Source organism: Meles meles, chromosome 9, assembly GCF_922984935.1.
Source record: "Meles meles chromosome 9, mMelMel3.1 paternal haplotype, whole genome shotgun sequence".
Classification (NCBI taxonomy): Eukaryota; Metazoa; Chordata; class Mammalia; order Carnivora; family Mustelidae; genus Meles; species Meles meles.
This window is the reverse complement of record NC_060074.1, coordinates 58,873,899-58,893,724: the sequence shown is the minus strand read 5'-3', so window position 1 is coordinate 58,893,724 and position 19,826 is coordinate 58,873,899. Positions and strand designations below refer to the sequence as shown.

General features: G+C 39.3%; 1 protein-coding gene across 6 annotated transcripts in view; it reads right to left on the bottom strand.

Moving 5' to 3' along the window:
* Positions 1–8,956: 8,956 nt before the first annotated feature.
* TANK (TRAF family member associated NFKB activator) overlaps positions 8,957–19,826 on the bottom strand; it is a 94,651-nt gene continuing 83,781 nt past the window's right edge. For all 6 annotated transcript variants that reach the window (XM_046018860.1, XM_046018859.1, XM_046018857.1 and 3 more), the window contains 4 exons: positions 19,678–19,754; positions 18,900–19,015; positions 13,192–13,772; positions 8,957–9,739 (listed from right to left, as the gene is read on the bottom strand). In XM_046018860.1, coding sequence (XP_045874816.1) covers positions 9,560–9,739; positions 13,192–13,772; positions 18,900–19,015; positions 19,678–19,754 — 954 coding nt within the window. In that variant the 3' untranslated portion in view covers positions 8,957–9,559. The remainder of the gene's footprint in view (positions 9,740–13,191; positions 13,773–18,899; positions 19,016–19,677; positions 19,755–19,826) is intronic.

The window sequence follows — 19,826 nt, the reverse complement described above, 5'->3', positions numbered from 1 at the left end:
GCAGGCCTCAGGGAAGGGCCTGCCTAGGCCCCTCCACCTCCGCGGGGCTGGGCTGCGAGGACCGAAAAGCCCTCCTCGCTTTCTCTTTTCCCTTCGGTCGGCTCCAGGGGCCCCGCTGCGGAGCCTCAGTCTCCCCTCGGCTCCGGGTCCGAGGCTCCAGGGAAGCCCTAGCGGGGGCGCGCTTCCCCACCCGCCTGCCGCACCTGGAGGGAGAGGCCGGGAAGGGGCCTGGCAACCCTGCAAGGGGGGAAGAGGCAACGTGACCCGGCCTCTCTGAGCTCACGGCATCACGGAGGAGCCTGTATACACACATTGAAACACAACACAAAACACTGCACGATCGAAAGTATGGACAGCAAATGCTGACAGAGATTGAAGAGGCGCTGAGATTTCCCTTGAGGAATGAAAAAGGAAGAAAGAGTTCCAGGCACAAAAAGAGGTAATTGCCTCACACCTAATCACACCCCCTCAAATCCACTAAGAGCCAAAAAAAAAAAAAAAAAAAAAAAAAACCAAAAACCAAAAAACAAAAAACCACAAAACAAAAAACAACAACAAAAAAACAAGCCAAAAAACAAAAAACCAAAAAAACCCCGAACAAAAAACCCCCCAAAACAAAACAAAAAAAACAAACAAACCCAAAAAATTAGAGGAAAATCTGTTAAGTAAGGCTTGATTTCACATCATTACAGTCAATGAAATATTAAAAACAGGGTTCCTAAATACTGATTATCTGTTTTGAATACTGTTTATCTGAAATTCAGATTTAACTGGACATCCTGTATTTCTGTTTGCCAAATCTGGCAATTCTAACAAAAAATAAATAAATAAAAATAAAAAAATTTTTTTTGACCAAACCATACAAGAAGCAAGGTTTATGCTCTGACGTACATTAATATAATAATCAGGACAGTCAGGACTTTTCAATGGGACTTTGACTTTGAAAGGAAATGAGTTACCTTCACAGGATACTTTTCCAAGCTCACTGTAGGCTGGAGGAGGAAGAAATGATGAAAACACTTGGAAATGTCCTTCTATGTGGGAGGAAGTGGCAGTGTCATTGTTGACTGGACTAGAAAATGGGCCAGGGTTCCTTCCTTGAGGCTGGCTCCTTTCCTGACCAGTACACATCCTGCCTGCAATTAATCTGACAGTGGTACATCCCCATGTCAGGATTACATGTTTTCTACCACTTACTGTGGAACCACAGTACTCGTTGGTATTTATCTGGAAAGAGACAAAGTTGGGACCTGAAAACTTTTTTTTTAAAGATTTTATTTTTATTCATTTGACAGAGAGAGATCACAAGTAGGCAGAGCAGCAGGAGGAAGGTGTGGGGTGTGAGGGGTAAAAAGTTGGAGGGGGTGGGAGTGGGGAGGGAAGCAGGCTCCTGGCAGTGCAGAGAGCTGGTTGCTGCTTGATCCCAGGACCCTGAGATCTTGACCAGAGCCCAAGGCAGAGGCCCAACCCACTGAGACACTCAGGCGCCCCAGGGCCCTGAAAACTTTTAAAGGTGGAACAGAACAGCAAAATCTGCTTTGAAATTTCACAAGTGCTCTCACCTATAAACAGATCTCATCCAGGCCCTACAGATGCTGAAAGAAAAGACTTTCAAAGCGGCAGTGGTAGAAACCTCAGGAAAAACTGAACAGTGGGTCTTTGCATATTGGAATGTGTGTGCGTGTGTGTGTGTGTGTGTGTGTGAGTGAGTGTGAGGGAATTGAGAAGCTGAACGGTGGGAGCCTGCTGCTTACATTTCTCCCTCAGTCCTGGTTAGTGAGAGCTTTTTCAAGGAAGCTTTATCACCCTTACTGATCCTTTGGATTCCCAGGGAGCTTGCCTTCCTTTTAAGCCAATTGCTTGAAGTTGCATGAGTACACCCACACAGGCTGCCCCTTTCACAACGGCAAAGGGAGAGACTATTTGTCTAATGAGAGCTGTTTCCCAGAGTTGATTCACCAACGTGTAAGGGAAGAGGATACAAAGCCGAAGCCTCTCCATCGGCCTCAGGGCCATCTTGGAACAAATGAAGGCCAACTCTTGAACCAGTGAAACATTTGCTTGGTTTAGGGAATGTTTTAGTTCCAGCTGGATAGTTTCAGGAAATATATAGGCTCACTTCCAGTTCATACTGGTTTACTTTGTTTTCTTTACTGTACAAACGCTAATCTTCGGGTTAGAGTTTTGACAATTAAAGTTAGCATTGTGGTTTGGGTGTTATGGTGAGGTTTAACTCCAAGCTTTTGAGAAACAAATCTTTTTTACTTTCTCTCCTTAGTTTGTGTCTTAAGCTTCAAAAATACGTTCTAACACTTGCTGCTTGGAGCAAGGAAAGAGAAATGCTTCAGTGCACTAAGGTGCTTCTTCCTCCCAGCAGAAATGTTCTGAGGCCTGCCTCCGGGTGGTGATAAATGGATAATCCCTAAATAATACACCCCACCCGTGGTCAGGTAATGTCAGCCTCCCCACTGTCCCTGTGGTTTAGTATAATGGTTAGTCTCTTGGTGTACAAAAATCTTCTGAGAGAATGATTTAAACTTCCTATGAAGCCAAGTACAAAGCCAATGAAAAAGTATACTTATTTTAAGGTGAAGGATGATTACAGAAAAAGCAGTGGGTTGAAAGACAGGAGAGCTTGAGTTGGGTTCTAACGATTGGAGTGGGTTTGAGGGACTCATTCATTCTCTTTAAATGCAGTTTATTTGGGGTTTATTGTTTGTTCATTTTTTTTTCATCCATGCAGAAAGAAAGTTGGATTAGGCAATCTTTAAGATTTCGTTATTTCAAAAACAACTATTCCTTGAATTAATTAGTAAGCGATGACTTATCTTTTGTACACTGCTTCCAAAAGATATAAGTAAGGTATTTAAAGAATGTATTCATGCTATGGCTCTAAACAACAAAGGAATCATGGACACACTTCAGGTTATGCAGGCGTTCCAGATTCCACGGGGATATTCAAATGAGGGAGACCAGTTCAACATCAAGAGATACGTAAGCAGGTGCAAGTACCCTGGGGAACTTAACAGGACAAGGGATAACACGTTTGAGAACCTACAGTAGAGTCCTCTTTGGGGCCTGAGACCTGAGAAAGAAAAAAGACTGCAGTAAAGAGAAAGCTAAAGTTATTTAGTAAATATACGTGGCATCATCATTCTCGATATCCTAGTGTTTGCTGCATTTTTAGTGTATGAATTCATCCAAGAGGTGCTCTGAGGCTGGAGAATGTTGGTGATCTAGCTGTAACTGGTTCTAGAAAAGACCCAAGGAACTCACTTCCTGACATCCTATCAGGGTTATAAAGTGGTAAGTCTTTTAATTTGAGGCCCTCCTTGTGCTGGAAGCTCCAACAAGCTTTCGCTAAACAGACTTCATTCACATTCTGAATCTGGTTTTTGTCTCACACATATTAAATTTTACAAAACAGAAAGAAACAATAGAGCTTATTAGGAAAAACTTGTTTTGAATAGTAAATTAAGCATAATGGAAATAGGCACATGTTTTAGCACGGTTTTCCCCCCTTTTTTACCAATTGAACATTTACATCTTTTTCAAAGTGCTGTGATTTTCCCCTTAAGTCTTAAGCTGGCATCACATACTTTCAATAAATGAGACTTACATCACTTGTATCTACTGAGAGGAGTCATTGTAATACTGTGGATTCCAAATGCATAGCCTCCATCCATAAAGAGAGTTTTAAGCCGTCTCCTCCGAAACCGTATTAATCAAATCACGGTGGCATTCTAAGAATCCACAGAACCACCTGATTTCAGACAGTGTAAAGCAACTATCAGTTCTGACTGGTTTCAAATCATACCCTGTTCTTGGAGACTGGAAACAGGTACATTCAGAGGTTCACCTGACTAGATGGGTTGTTACTGAGAGATATGCCCCAGGTGGAGGCATCTTCAAAGCCAATATATTTGCCTTATAACTGGTGTCAAATTGATGTATATATTAAAAAATCTTGGAAAATGATCTCAAAAAGGAAGTAACAGCCCAATGAGCCATATGTTCAGGGAAACTAACAGGTTTCCACTGGGACCAAATTTCACTTCACCTTTTTGTCCTTATGTGCAAATAAAAACTTATCTGTAAATACACCATTAAAACAACCATGCAAATTTGTGAAGTCTGTAGACTAGAAGAAATTGCATTAAACCCCTAACAACCAAGACATTGGAAGGTAAAGAGTATGATTAGGTATTAGAAATACATACACAGCACGGAACTGAACTAAATGTACTTGAACGCTATAGGTTTACCACTTCAGAGAGATAGAGATTTTGGTTCTATAGAATTGGTTAATGAAGAAAAAGCTAATGATAGTTAATGAGCTGGTTAATTTTGATGCTGATGGAGAACCTGAGTCTCCGAATTTACATTAGTAAATGTAAAGGTGATTTTTTCCCTATTAGGTAGGTTGCTATTTTAACAGATTCAGATGCCAGAGAGTTTTCCAAATGCCAGATGATACTCTTGCACCGAAAAGTCTGGGATGCAGTGAGGACAGACAGGCCTGCTTAGTGGTTTTCCAAGGAGTAGAAATGAAAAAAGCCATCATTTGTACAAAACTCTTGAGGTAACTCTTTTAAGAATTCTTAATTTTCAAAGGTATAAACATTCTGTGTTATTCTGTTGTAGATCCCACCAATTTTGCACTTAGCTATTGTATTGGTATGCCTGGACATATTCTAAAAGGAAAACTGATTCACTCTGTGTGTCTGTGCAGGTTTTCACTAGATCAATGATGATGATATAAAATACCAAAATTTACTCAATCGTTTTTATTTTATTCTCGTGTGTTGTACTTTAATTATGACACATTACAAACAGAGAAGGGTAGAGAGAATAATATAAGTGAAACTTCCATGTATAAATGACAGCTTTATCGAATCTTCACGTTTTGAAATTGATCTTTTTTAAACGAACAGTTGTGTGTGTAAATTGATGCAATGGTAAAGGTCAGCGGAAGAAAAAAAATTATACTGGCGGGATTATCTTTCAGGGGCTTTTCTTTTCCATCTACATTTTTGGGGAAGGAAGTTTTATGATGTTAATTTAGACACCTGCTTAGCTAAATAGCACAGAAAATGTTGGAAGGAACCACATTCTCATTCAGTCCAAATTCCTGCCAGTCCTCTGAAGCTGTTTCCTTTAACCCACTGAAGTCACAAGAACCGCAGTGTTGCAATGTTTCAATCTCTAAGGGTAGTTTATGTGGAAGTAGAACAGTAAAAGTGTAGGGTATGGGGAAAAGTGCTTTTTAAGCAAAAGCTTTGAGCTAGCTCAACAATCAGCTTTTAAACTCAAAAAAGTAGGAGGAAGTTGTATCACAACCTCAGGTCCTGGGCCTGCCTGCCGCAACAGGTAGAGCAGAGACTCAGGGTCTGGTGGATTCTCCTTCGTCGAGCGACCAACTTCACTCAGGTCAGATCCCTGAGAGGAGCAACCGGGCAGCAAGCTGTGCTTCCAGAAATGCCTCAGCGTCCTCTTGCCTCCAAGTCTATGCGGCAGAGGGTGGGGTGGCCGTTTTCTAAAGGCTTTCTCTCACCAGCAACAGTTTAATGGTGGTTTCTCTGGAGGTCCAGTCTAGTCCTGGGTCAGGAGGTCAAGCCTTGGAAGGACAACCACTGCGAAGGCCCATTGTCTACCTCTCTCTGATTTCTAAGTCGTGGGCGCTATTCTGGCTTGGTGGGACGGGGAAGGTTCTGGGGTTGTCTGTGGGGCGCAACGAGGGAGCCTTTGCTAGGGGCTGACCTCGCCCGCTCCTCGGCTGCCCTGGCGCGGGCCACGGGCCACGAGAGGCCTGTGGGGTGGCAGCCGCCCTAGGGCCAGGCGTCAGATCTGCAGTTTCTCCAAGGACCTTCCTTGCCTTTCTGGTCTCCCCTCTCTTCCCACTCCTGTCTGTCCCTCCTGTCCCTCGTCCTTCGCGAATTCGCTTGGGTTCTCACTCGCTGCCCAACTCGTTCAGTCCCCCAGCAGAAAGCAGGCGTGCACGAGAATGCAGGCTCCTTGGCCTCTCCTCCAAGATGTGGAAGCGAGAGCGCGGGCCCTCGCCCCCCACCCCCACCCCAAGAGGCGCCCAGGGGTGGGCGCTGGGCGCACTAGCGCCGGGTGGCTCTGGCCCGCGGCGCGCTTAGGCCGGGCCCAGAGGAGGACGCCCGCGGCGAGCTGCGCGGGGGCTCCCGACCCGCGAGGGACGCGAGAGCGGTGGCTGAGTTCCACTCGCCAGCGGCGGGAAGGACGCGCGGGAAAGCGAGGGAGCAGGAAGCGGGTGGTGGCGGCGGCGGCGGGCCCGCTGGAAAGGAGGGAGCGCCGCAGGCGGGAGGAGGGAGCGCGGAGGAGGGAGGCTGGGGGGAAGGAGGGAGCGCGGCAGGCAGGCGGAGGGAGGGCTGATTAGCATGCAGCAGCGCTCGCGCGCCCGGCTCCATTGTTTTAACACCTCCCCTCTCCTCCGCGCCAATCTGTCACCGTTCAGCAGGCGAACGCTGCTGCCTCAAATGCTGCTCTTCTCAAATGAGACGGATAATTAGTTGCCCCGCACGAATGCCGCACTCTTCTCACCCCTGATTGCTATCACCTTCTTGCTCCTGGCAGTTTTGACACCTCGTAATCAGCCTGCTGCTTTTCTCTTTTCTTCCCGACTTCTGCTTCCCTCCCCACCCCACCCCCCAAGTTTATTTATTTATTTATTTATTTACTTATTTACTTCTTTATTTATTATTATTTTAAATGCAAGCCTGGTTCCTATTTGGACGGGGCCTCCGCAGAGTTAACCGCGCGCGTATACATGCGCGCGTATATGCGTATATGTAAAATAGGGTGTATGCGCGGGAGTCGGGGGCGGCCTGGCAGTTTTGCGGGAAACACTGCTTCCGCGCGGAGAGAATTCTCTTCTCTTGAAGATATTTTTGGGAAGGGAGGAGTTGGGGAGAGGGGCGGGAGGGGAGAGTTGGGGAGACCTCAATTAATGCTTTAAAGATCTCTTCGAAATTAACAAACTGGGGAGTCTCGGAATCTGCTGTCAGAAGCGTGTTCTTCCCGCTCTCCTCTAACAAGCACTGACAGTCTAATTACTGTAGCTACAAGCAGCTGTCGAGGCAGCAGCCCGGGAGAGAAGGCGCCACAGGCGGAGCGCACCAGGCCGGCCCCTGCGCCCGGCCCAACCGCCCAAACCAGCCCGACTCCGGGGAGGATGGAGAGAAGGGCGAGGCCCCGCACCCGAGAGCCCCGCGAGCAGAAGGCGGGCTTGGGAGCTAGCGGACACGTTTATCGTTTCATATTTATAAAGTCTTTACCTTGAAGGTTAAAAGATGTGGGGGGGGGGGGAAGGAGGGGACGTGAGGGAGTGGGAAGAAATCTCCTGAGCTTCCATCCACCCCTTTTCTACCTCCCCGAGCTCTCCCTCCCTCGGTGTTGGTAAAATAACCACGCAACCCGGGCTGAGGGGGCGGGGTGAGCCAGGCTGGAGTGTAAGAAAGCAGATGTCCCCGCTGGCAGCAGCCTCAGCCTCCGGGGAAAGCTGCACCGGGGGGGCCCTCCCGAGGACATTCACCTCCCACTTCTCAGGCATCCCGCTCACAACTGCCTCGTCTCGGCGGGGGTGGTTTTTTCAGACTCAGCGTTTCGCGTGTGCAGCTTTTTTACCTGGGAGCTGTTCTTACCCGGCCACGCTGAGCAGATGCCAAGATGCAGCCCCTGCACGACTCAGTAATGAGAGACAGAGGGAGCGACCTGGCGGGTGTCCACTCTACCTCTCAAGCCGCAGCCAGTGCCGCCTCTGCAGTGCAGGACTGGAGGCTGCTCTCGGGGCTGCATTTCCTGTGGCCCAAGAGGGCCTTTGTCCCTCGGAAGTTGGAGCTCTGGAGCCCAAAAGGAAACAAGAGTTTCCCGCTCTTACTAACAGTGCTGGAGGTGGGAAAGAGTGGACTGGAGAAGAGTCCCTCATAACACTCTGAGTCACTTTCTGGGCTATCATTTCCTTTGGTTGTCAGCAGGCTAGTAGATGGCAACTGTGTGAAGGGCTCTTTCTCTTCTAGAAAAGAAGGAAAAAGAATCCTCATCCATGAGCTAGGTACAGTGGTGTATTCTGGCTGGTACAGGCTGAGAAGTTTTTATTTTTAATTTTGTGTGTGTGGTGGGGAGGAGTAAGAGAGAGGGGAGGCTGGGTGGGTGGGAGGTAGGGTAGAGACTTGGATAATTGTCTAGGTATTTCCATTCAGCCCCAGTGGCAATGGAGGAAAGATGTACATATCTCAGAACCCTTCACAGTGAATGCCTAATCATGGCTATGTCACCTTGGTGAGGAAGACGTCAACGTGATGTGCTTGGCACCCTGAGAAGTCGAGGCACCATTCTCATTCTTCCGAGCTAAAGTTCTTTATGGTGGCACAGGGGCCTCTCAAATTCCCCTATCCTAAAACCCTCCAATTTTTAAATACACTTACTCCAAAGAAGGCTTAAATTCCTGTTTTGAGAGCTGCAAATCGACGTTCACTTTCTAAAATGGAAGCCATGCTCCAAACGTTCTTAAAAATTGGAGGGCAAAGGGAAACCTAAAAGACAAGCACCACAGGGTCAAAAAATGAAAGACAAATCTCATTTTAAACAAAATTCTGCAGCCCTCTCTCTCAAATGTCTTCCAGTAGCCATCAGTCAGGCTGCTGACAATGAATAACCAATTTCTGAACAACAATATAAATATTTCTAATATAAACCACTGTATATGGATAGCCCTTACAGGGCTTTAGATTTGCTCCCAGGTAATACAAAGTTTCTTTAGCAAGTTTAGTTTGAAAAATAATTTTAAAATTCAAAGTAATCTCCTACTCATAATTAAATATCACCAGATCTGATATCATCACACTTCTATCATTAGAAAACATTAATGTTATGAACTTCCCCAAAATGTGATTTATTCCTTTATTTTTTTCACTCAGGAACAAAGAACACATTTAATGATCACAACACAAGTATTTTTTTTAAATATTTAACTCATTTCATCATGTAGCTATAAACACAGTAAAATTTAAACCAGGTATATTATTAACAAAACAATCTAAAGTGTTTAAATAATTCTACCAGTGATTTTTATCACTTGGCAACACATGTCTTAGGTTTGGTATTTACTTAGACATTTATGTTGTCTGCTGTTCTGTATTGTAGGTTTATTTAAAAAAAAATCACCTATAGCATAAATAATCTAATTAGGTGAAAAACCCTATAAACATCTGACATCACCAAATTCAACAGATCAAACTAGATATCCAAGCAATAAGCTTAGATATTTGAAACAAACATAAATTAAGGTAAGGAACACTGTAAACATGAATACAATGAATTAGTTTCGTACAGAATGATCTTTTAAAAGATGATAAAAGAAAGTTACAATGCAAGTTTAGGGAAAAACTCAAATAGCTGTGACCCAGCTATTTTTCAATAAATGATCTTGAACTAAGTTTGCAATCAATTATTTATAGTATTACAAACCCAAGATCATCATATAGAACTTGATGATCACATAGAATCATCACACAGAGCTGTTTTCAACTGCAGTTTAAGTCTCCCCATTAAAATGTGAATTAAGATGCCGGAGGAAATCCCCCCTGGATGTAATGGAGGGTGGGAAAACCGCTTGACAGAATTCACACACTCGAGGTATATGCAGTTCTGAGCCTGTGCCACTTAGTACCGATGATAAGTCACTGTCTTGATTAGGAAAGGGCTTCCAAATGGGCTGCAGGAAACAAACAAAAACATCTTCTGTTATTTGTATTTAAAATCAACTTACAATGAATCTCAAATTTAATTTTTTTTTGTGTAGGTATGTGCATAAACACAAAATTCCCCTATAGGAAAACAAATTACCTTTCCATGGCATTAGCATGAAGACATGACTCAATCCTCTTTTCATTAAAGGCACAGCTAAACTTTGATTAGAAGTCACTTAAAATACATACATGCACTTTATCTTCACATATTTAAAAATTTTTAGTTTTACTACCAGCAAGTTTTAATACCCATTATCAAATAGCAGTAGTTTTGAAACAACAGTCAACAATTAAAGACTCTTTAAAAATTAAATTCTATCTTTTCTATTTTCCAACAGAAACCTTAAGTTATAGGGCTCCTACTAATACTTAGTACACTAGACATGAACTGTGCATACATGTATTTTGATCAAGAGCCATTCAAATTTCACTATTTATAAGCAAATAAACAATGAATAAAACATACAGGAATAAGTATAGTTTTGGTTTTCAAAATTTAAAATACCAAACAAATTTTACTGATGAGCTGTTTTCTGAAACCTCAAATATTTAATCACTCAACAAAATCTAACATGGGATGCATCCTTTTGACTTATTTTGCTCTTGTTATATAGTGCATCGCTTTGCCTTCTTTACTTTCTTGTGACTGAACACAGTGAAACTTGTCAATAGCTGCCTAACTGAAGTATGGAAAATCACAATTCAACACAACTATCTCCACTATAAGCAAGACATAAATACTCTGAAAATACTAAAGTTATTCTTTCTAAAAAAGAATCTAGTAGGGCAAGAAAAAAAACAGCATTTAGTTCAATAGTAGGTGCTCAATAAATGTTTGTTGACTGGAGTATCTTATTTTCCTGAAATATTACTCTGGCATACCTCGACATAGGTAAATTACCTTGGCATATCTAATTTCTGGTATTTTGAGGAGAATCACCTCAAAAAGTTAATTTAAAGAGATCCCTTTGGGCTTCTATTACTAATATGTTTTTAAAGTCTAGTCCTAGTCCAACACCTGATACAGTGTTAGTTCTCATTCCCTTAACCAATCTCTTTCATTCTAGTTAACCAATCATTTACAATAAACAGTGTATTACTAATTGAAGCACTTGAGTTTCACGACATCACTGTCTTCTTATAAACATTTTACTGGACAGCTGCGTACAGTTGGTGTAAATATACAAAGTCTGTCTAGGCACCGAGATACATTCAAATATTAGAGCAGAGGCTTATAGTAATATTGACTCAATTCCCTTTTTAAGAAGTGACAATTTTATCACAAAAAATAGTAATATTAAAAATATTTATTTTAAAATTTAAAATAATTTTCTTTAGAAAATATGTTTAAAAGCAGTAGTAATAACTGTGAGCATGTAAGCAAAAATAAGTTAGAGTTAATCACATTTAAATTTTACTGCTTGCAGTTTAAACAAAAAGTACAAGTGATTAATGTGCATCACTTTAATGGGAAACTGATATGGACATAAATAAAAAATTGTTCCATTAAAGATAATTCTTATTAAAATCTATACAATAGTAAGAAAAAAGCTTAGATGCAATTTAGCTTCTAAATTTGGTGAGCCAATCTTCTACTGCCAATTTATCTTTAAATCCCAGGTTTATCCTTCTCTATTAGGAGTTACTGGTTCAGATTTGATCCTTTCATAGAATTCAGTTGGGACCCTACTCATTGACTCAGCAAAAGTAGGAAGAAAAGAAAATTACACAGAGCAAAAATAAGCAGATATATTTTAGGCTTTGTTATGATAGCTGAATGTATAAAAAAGTAGTAGTGGTGATTGATATAAAATAAAAATCTGAAATATGCAAACCAAATATTTCACTTTTCTTCATCATTACTAACAATTCAAGAATTTTGTATTTATCATACTAGCTTTATTAATACAAATAAAATGGCAAAATGTTTTTAAAAATTAAGAAATATTCTCTCAAGCCTAAACTGCAACATGGCCTTCAAAACAAACTAATTTCTTTGCCTTTTCTGCCAAAATATCAATTATCTAACCTTATGCCCCATGTCTTGTGACAGCTCAACACCAATTCTCCTGCATTTTTTAAGCTGAATACTTCTCCATCAAGTTGTAATCACATACCAGCTGTTTCCCTTGCTGTAGCATAGAAAGCAAATGCACAATGCAGGGTGCCATCTACTGAAACATGAATGCACAGACTAACTAGTAAAAGAACAAGCAAGAGATATAATGGGGAAAAAAGTAACAAGCATTAGAACTGATGTACTTCACAGCTCCACAGGAATTCTACCTGTAATAAAAGAAATTGTTTAATTTGTTTCATTTAGTAGTAACTATAACTGAGACTATGATGTGAAATAAGGCACAATGTAGAACATAAGTGAGTTTATAATTAAAGCTTACTGTCAGAGATGCCTAGTTTTCCTCACTACTAAAATACCACAGCTTGACTACTGCCTCCTTTGTATGCTGATTTAAAAGTCTGTAACCTATACCAGTACTTAGAAAGCCAAAGGGTATTCATCAAATTGTTGGATTTTTAAAAATAAATATCTCAAGGCAAAGAGAAATTAAACAAATGTGTGCAAATTATACAGATATTTACACCCTTCTGTATTTTCACAAGCTTCTGCTTATTGTAACAATTACATATTTTTCATTTGCTTTCGGCCATTAATTTTCGCTTTTTTTTTAAACTAAGAGCATCATTCTGTGATAGAACCTGGATAAACAGGAGGGTAGTAGTAGATTGGGGGGCTGTGAGTAGTCTCTGAGCTTTAGAAACATTGAAGTGTTTGATTAAAATAATACATATGTAGAGACTATTTAAAAAATATATTAGGCTGCATGTTCATTGCCAGATTAGAAACCAAAACCAAATCCTACAGATCTACGCACTGTATGACAGAAAATGTAATGGAAATATTAGATGAGAGACAGTTCACCTATTCTGATAAATAGGAATACACGATACAATTATTTACTTATGAAAAACCTGCATTCTTGTAAAGAGGGAAATGACACACACAAACTTTTTAATAAAAAAATACCGTTTTGTTTCACAGTATGAAATTTAACAAAGAATCCTACTGTAACACTAATGCTGAATAAAAAGCTTTGAATAAGGGACTAAGAAAGCAACACACACTAGGTATGGATAAAGCTGACATACATTTTAAAATGTGCCCTACATTTTAAGGTACTTTATAATAGAGTTTTACCATATTCAGCTTCTAATTTCATGTCATTTATTATAGGACCTGGGTTTTTGTTTTTGTTTTGTTTTTTTTATTAGAACCCTTAACTGTAGCTAGTCATTAGTTTAAGAAGGATGACTGATAACCTAAAAAAGATGCATTTCTGTGCATCTATGGCAAAATGTGTGTTCACACATAATATATTTGTTAATGCAAAATGGTTACCTGCTGTGGTCCTCGGATAGCTTTTCCCGGGGAATCAAGTGAAGCAAAAGGTGCATCAGACGGGTCCTGAAGTGGTAATGTATTTACATATAATGCATTATGGTTTCCAGGTGGCAAACACGGAGCTCTATCCAGAGTTGTCCTGATACACGTGTTTACAAGATTGGAGGGTTTTGTTTTGTCAGTTGTCTTAAGGTTTTGTATAGCTGATGCTATGGGGTCAATTCCCTGAATTTCAAATAAAGTTTCTTCTGTTTTAACAAAGTTTCCCGGGATGTCTCTGAACTCCATATTAAATTTATCCTGGTACACTGCCTCAGATATGACAGGACCAAGGATATTGGGTCTTTCTGGAGTACTATGTAAAAAAGTAGAGTCATTGTCCGTAGGTGGAAACTTGACATTGAATTTAGAAAGTGATTCAAAAGAGGTATCTTCCTCATCTCGGCCCAGTCCTCTTGGTGTGACAGATGTGACGCATGGTGCACCTCTATTTATATCATCTTTAGCCTGAGGCTTAAACAGCGCTTCTTGTTTATCTGTTTTATCCGTACACTGTATAGGGAGAGAGCACTGTGTTTCTGCAGGGAAAAGAACACAAAAGGAAAACAGTTGCATTCCAATCATTCTTAAAAATCTGAACGTTCAATTAGCTTTGGACAGATGAGCATTATTTTTTCTATTGGTTTTTACAGCAACTGAAGACAACTGGGATTTTTTACAATTGTTACCATCTTCCACAGGCATATTAGCAGTCTCCAGTGGGTGAACTAGAACGTAGTTTATTAGTCACAGTTAAACTACTTTGTCTTTTCCTAGGTCTTCTGCTGTAAGCTTTGCATCTTTTTCACAGTTATCCTGCTCTATGCTTAAAAAAACATTTGCTTGTAGTGTATACATTTAAACATTTTGTCAGTAATGGAAGCTCCAACTGTGAGCTTGCTCAGACAAATAAGTTGTTAAAAAGGAAAATCCTTACTAGGCATATGTAACATTAGACAGGTTAAGAATTTACGTGGATTAGGCCATTTATTACCCTTAATATCACTGTGTGACACAGTGTTTCACCAATCAATTTAGCCGTTGTGTGTACTCTCAATAATCCTTATGTGAGGGAGTAGCAGTAGCAGGGGTAGGGGAAAAAGAAGACAGCAGAGGCAAAAGAAGGATGAAATTTTGGGATGCATGTTCAGAAAACTGTATGTGAATACATAATTCTCTCATTTTATGTACAGACCTCTGAAGCTAGTAGGTAGGTATCAGGTAGGATACCATGGCCTCTGCAGCTCATTTAACAAGAAGCTACTTCTCTAACAAATTCAGCTCTCTAGAACAAATTCAGCTCTCTAGGACACAGGCAAAAGCTAGAAAGTAAGTAAATAGAGCTTCTGAGGAGTCAGAATTAGAGCCAAAAGGCCCACAGATACATGCATTTTGCTCTTATTCTCTTTTTAGATTTATTCTAACAAGCTTGATATTTCCCTAGCTCAGAGCTGGTTAGAAGTAGCAAATTAAAAGGTAGGGATAGGAGTTGTTGAAGACAGATATAGATATCAACAAGAGCTAAAAGCATAAGAGGAGACAAGAAAAACAAAAAGGCAGATATAACAACTCAGAAAACACTATACTCTGGTGCAGGGCCAGTAAGAGCTACATTTCTCGATGCAAAAAAACAATGATCAAAGCACTCTCCATGTTGACGATCCTGAGACATCAGAAAAAGCTAAACTGTGCTCCATAATTTTACCCAAGAAGACAGTTAAGGCTGGAGATTGGTAATGTGTGATTTTCATTAAATGGACCAAAGGTAGAAATTTAAAAAAAATCACTTTAAAAAGGCAGTCATCAGAGAAGTTGGACCTTCACAAAAGGAGGCTTTCCCAAGGACACTGACTGAAACAGCGAGCCCCCAGCACAATTCTGTCCAGGTTAGTAGACACTTAACAAATCTCAGTTCCTTTCCCTCTGGTCCTTGCTGTCTCATGTCACCTTTCCATCTTTTGCCACAGCACATTCCAACACGAGATATTTTCTGCTTGGTCATGATGGCAGTACAGTGCAACAAACTTCTTTGGTTTACCTTCTTATATACTTACTACCTCTCTTTAGTACATACCATCTTATTGGTTTACAACAGCCTCTGAACTGCTTCTTTGCTTCTAAATTTAGCTCATATCCAATCCATTCTCTACATTGCTCCCTATTTTTTTTTTTTTTTTTGGAAATACAAATCTGGTCATGTTACCTTCCTAATAAAGTCTTTTCATGGCTCTCAAAGCCTCATCCCTCAGAAAAGTCATATAGAACTGTCCATGACCAGCCCCTGGTCGCCTCTCCATGCTCTTACCTTTCACCAAACTATAATGGTGGGGAACTTTGTACAGTTCTCCAAAATAGCCATGCTTTCCTGCCTTTGGGCCTGTGTACACACTGTGCAGACTGCCTGAAGTGTCCTCTCCAACTATTTTTTACCTAACTCTTATTTGTCCTTCATTTCTTGGTGTAGACATTAATTTCTCTCACAGCTCTCTCTGGCTCCCCTCTTGGAAGGGGAGGCATGATTCTTGGGTGCCCTGGGGGCTAAACACTTTGCATTATGCTTCCAAGTACACTGTTCTTTCTCCCATTAAAGTAGGTTTCTTAAGATCTTCAACTATGTTTTGTCTCCCACTTAACCCCAGTACCCTGTCCAGTGCCTGGCACATAGAATGCCCTCAATAAATGTATTCTAAATGAATTTGTATTCTGTTCCCAACAGAGTCTAGTATGACAATCTACATTCACCAGATAACCTGTCTGTGACTGGGAGTGGTACAGTATAGAGACCAAGCTCAACTGTTTGGCAGGCTTTCTTTGTCCTTGGAGGTGCCTTCAAGTCCATTAACTCTAGTTATTTTTCTTGATAGTATCCATAACAGTAGCAGGAAATTCTAGGAAACAGTACTTTCTTTGCAGGTAACATTTGCTAACTGCAAAAAACAAATCAGGAAAATCAACTGCTGAGGTAACCAAATTCTCTAATAGTGAGGAGGAAATGCTTACCAAAATGATGTTCACAAGAACAGGAAGAATGATGAAGAATCTGCTGCTGATAATAACGACAACTATTAACGTTAACAGCACTTCTATGTGCCATGCACTGTTATAATCATTATATATGTCTTAATTCATTTCATACTCAAAATAATCACACGGTAGGCACTATAGTATCCCCACTTTACATGTGAAGAAACTGAGACATGAAGAGATTACTTCTAAGGCTTCATAGCTTACAAGTGAGTGGTAGATGTGGCACTGGAACCCAGGCAACCTAATTCTAGAGCCTGTGGTCTGAACCACTAAGCTAAATCCAACATGTTGCTTTCTGTATGTATAGAAGAGCCTCCAAAATGATAGAAATGTGTTCTGAATTTCTTTTCCAGTAGCTGACCTATCCCCCTTGTGAATAAAACCTGGAAAACTCAAAACAGCTCAAATAAAACAGGTATTTTCTTTTTCTATAGCTAGCAGGCATACTTCAGCCGCATTAAAGAAATTTTCTTAACTAATCTGTTTAAGCAATGAGTTACTAAAAAAATATATATATATATTAAACGAGGTACAGAAAAGTACTTGTCATCCTGACACTGAGAAACATGATCAGGGGGAGCAAACTGCTTTTCTATTTTGTTTATTTCAAGAACACTTATTTTCACAAGGAATAAAAAACCAAAATGAGAAACATTTTTAGATTTCCAAATTTTAAGTACAGGCTGTCCATTTAGACTACTTCTTGGTTTAATTACCTTACATACTGACAAAAGAAAAAGATCTGATGGTTGTTTGTAACCTGCAATCCTATATTCTACTCTCATGATCTCTCCTGAAATAGGACCCTCCTTATGGACTAAATAATACTTTTTATGAAGCCACATTTGCTTAAACATACATTTATCTTTATCCCCTCACAAGATTATTGCTGTAAGTGAATGAGAAGAAAAATGGAAAAGGAACTGTACAATTCTACTAACAGCAATTTTCATGAATTATATGTTTATTTATCTAGAAGTGAAAGTCAAATTTTCACAAAAAATAACATGGGGACAATAATGTTGATTTCCAGCTGTATTATGCAAATCACATTTGAAGTGGTTTCTTTAAATTTTTACTCAATGTAATGTTCATTCTTATAAAGTCTGAATAGTCATCTTTTCCCAAGATATTTCTTTCTTTCCCTTTTTGACCTACTACTACCAGAATACTACTTAATATTTTGCTTTTTGTTTGGACCCAGCAAAACTTCCTGAAGTCTGTGGGACACAGATCTAGAATATTTCAAGAATAATGCTGTATTTATTATTTGTGACACGTTTAATATAAAACATAAAAATAACATTAGGAAGCAGTTTTAGTGGGGAAGAAATTGAAGTTAAACACTCAGTGTCCTAGTTGACAGATACATACTCAGATTTAGACCTGTGCAATTTAAAAATGGTCAAAGTATTAAGCCATTGATAATGGGGTAGGTTCTCTGTGTAACAATGAATATATCACCATTACAATGTTTTGAAAAGATGCTGATGTTAAAAAAATAATGTTTATGAATTCTATGTACTGCATCTCTATAGCTAGTACATTTTAAATAAAAATAATTCTTCTTGCCTTGAGTCTACACAAAAGATAAATTTCTCATGAAAATGACAAAGATTCAGGTGAAAGAATTAGAGTTCTTTTAGGGGAGGTAGAAGGGAAAGGGGAAGAAATAAATCATGTTGGTCTACACAGACTGTTTTGCTTCTCCACATTGTGTACCTTTTCTGAAAATAAAGTGGTAGTAGTATGCAAAAAGTAAATTTATACTATAAAATGATTTCTAAATAGCCCAGATATAAGAGCTGTTAGAAATGGAAAGTGATCTTTAATTAAAGGGGTAACAGCACTGCTGCAACATCTTTCAGAGTGAAAACTGTAAATCACATCTCCTGGGAATTGTACGCAGAGTATCTCAAATCACAAAGGTAAAGGAGAATTTATCATTTTAAATGATCAGTTTACCTTCCTTTTGTTTACAGAAGTGCTTGGTAGCCAGATTCAATCCCTGACATTTTGCTATTCATATGAACGACTGAAGCAAACACCAGGCTGGGGTTTTAGGTAAAGGTTTTAAAACACACACAGTAACACATGTGTAAGACAGATGTTCCTTTTAAGTTATATTTTATACTAAATTTGTACTTCATATCTCCAACAGAACTGGCCTCATGAAATGTGAAATGTTTATTTCTGAAACCAAATTATAAAAATCCATAGTGTTCAATCAACTTTCAAGCAGAAGTTAAAAACAAACCTGATGTTTATAATTCACGGTTGCTTACTAACCTATGAATTAATGTTTAATTAAACCTCCAAATAGCAACTGAAAACCTTGAGAAAGACTTTCTATATTTGTTTTGTACTTCTTCCAAGGTGGGACTTCTCATTCAGATGATTAGTAATTACATCACTCAATTCATTCTATATAGTCCCACACACAATAAAGAAAAAAAGCCAATCATTACATAATGTAACACAGTACAGAACTTAGACAGCACTTACCCATTATAAGTGGTGGGAGGTGCAAACTGCAGATCCTTAGCACTTAATAAGCATTTAGAAATATTTTCACAATCAAAAAGAAATAAATTTAAATCAATCGAATTAATATTACTGTGTGTTAAGTCAAACCTTACCAGTTGCAGTGGCTGGTACATTAAGTTTGCTTAAGTGGTCTTTTTGTGCTTTTGCTAGCATGCATAATCTATGAAATTCTTCTTTTAGATCCTGGAAAGTCTTCTCTATATAAGCCCTAAAAATAAATTATTTTAAAATATAAAGCTTTATCTTCAAATATTTTTTAATCATTATTAAACTTAAATAGCACCATTTTGTAACCACAAATTAATTACTGAAAGGTTAAAGTTAAAACAAATTATTTTAAAATCCTAGAAAATGTCCCAAAGAATTACTTTAATGTTTGGAGAACCAGGAAGAAAGGCACAAAGTAAGCAACAAATTAAAAGTTGTAATACCAAAAAAAAAAAAAAAAAGTTCTGATACATAAATGTAGCACAGACTAGCATATCTACTTGTTCATAAATCACACTTTTGCTGGTTGTCTCATTCTCAGTTAGAAATTTCAATGTATTGATTTTTGTTCTCAGTAAGCATTTTAAATAGAAGAAAATTAAGTGTTCCTCATTTTACATTAAAATCTGTCCATATAAAATAATGTGGCCATAATACTTTGTTTATTAAATATTAGAGCTTTAATTTAGTTTTTAAATCCATCTCTGCTATTCACTGTATGACTTACATATGTCATTTTAACCTGGAGGAGCCTTGGGTTGGTCTCTTCTAGTTCTAAAGGGCTGTTATTTTGTTACAACTTCAAAGATTAAAAATATGTAAATAAAAGTATATTTAAAAATTCATGATATTTAGAGTTGGCAGAAAAAGATATAGAACTACCTTTCATGGAATAAAGGAATGCCAAGACTCCTTGGTGAAGTTTCTTTTCTAGGAGAAGAAACCTCTTGTCTTCTTACCTTAAAGATACAAAATAATCACCACTTTAATAGCTTCTAAACTCAAATGAGAATGGGTTAACAGAAAATACA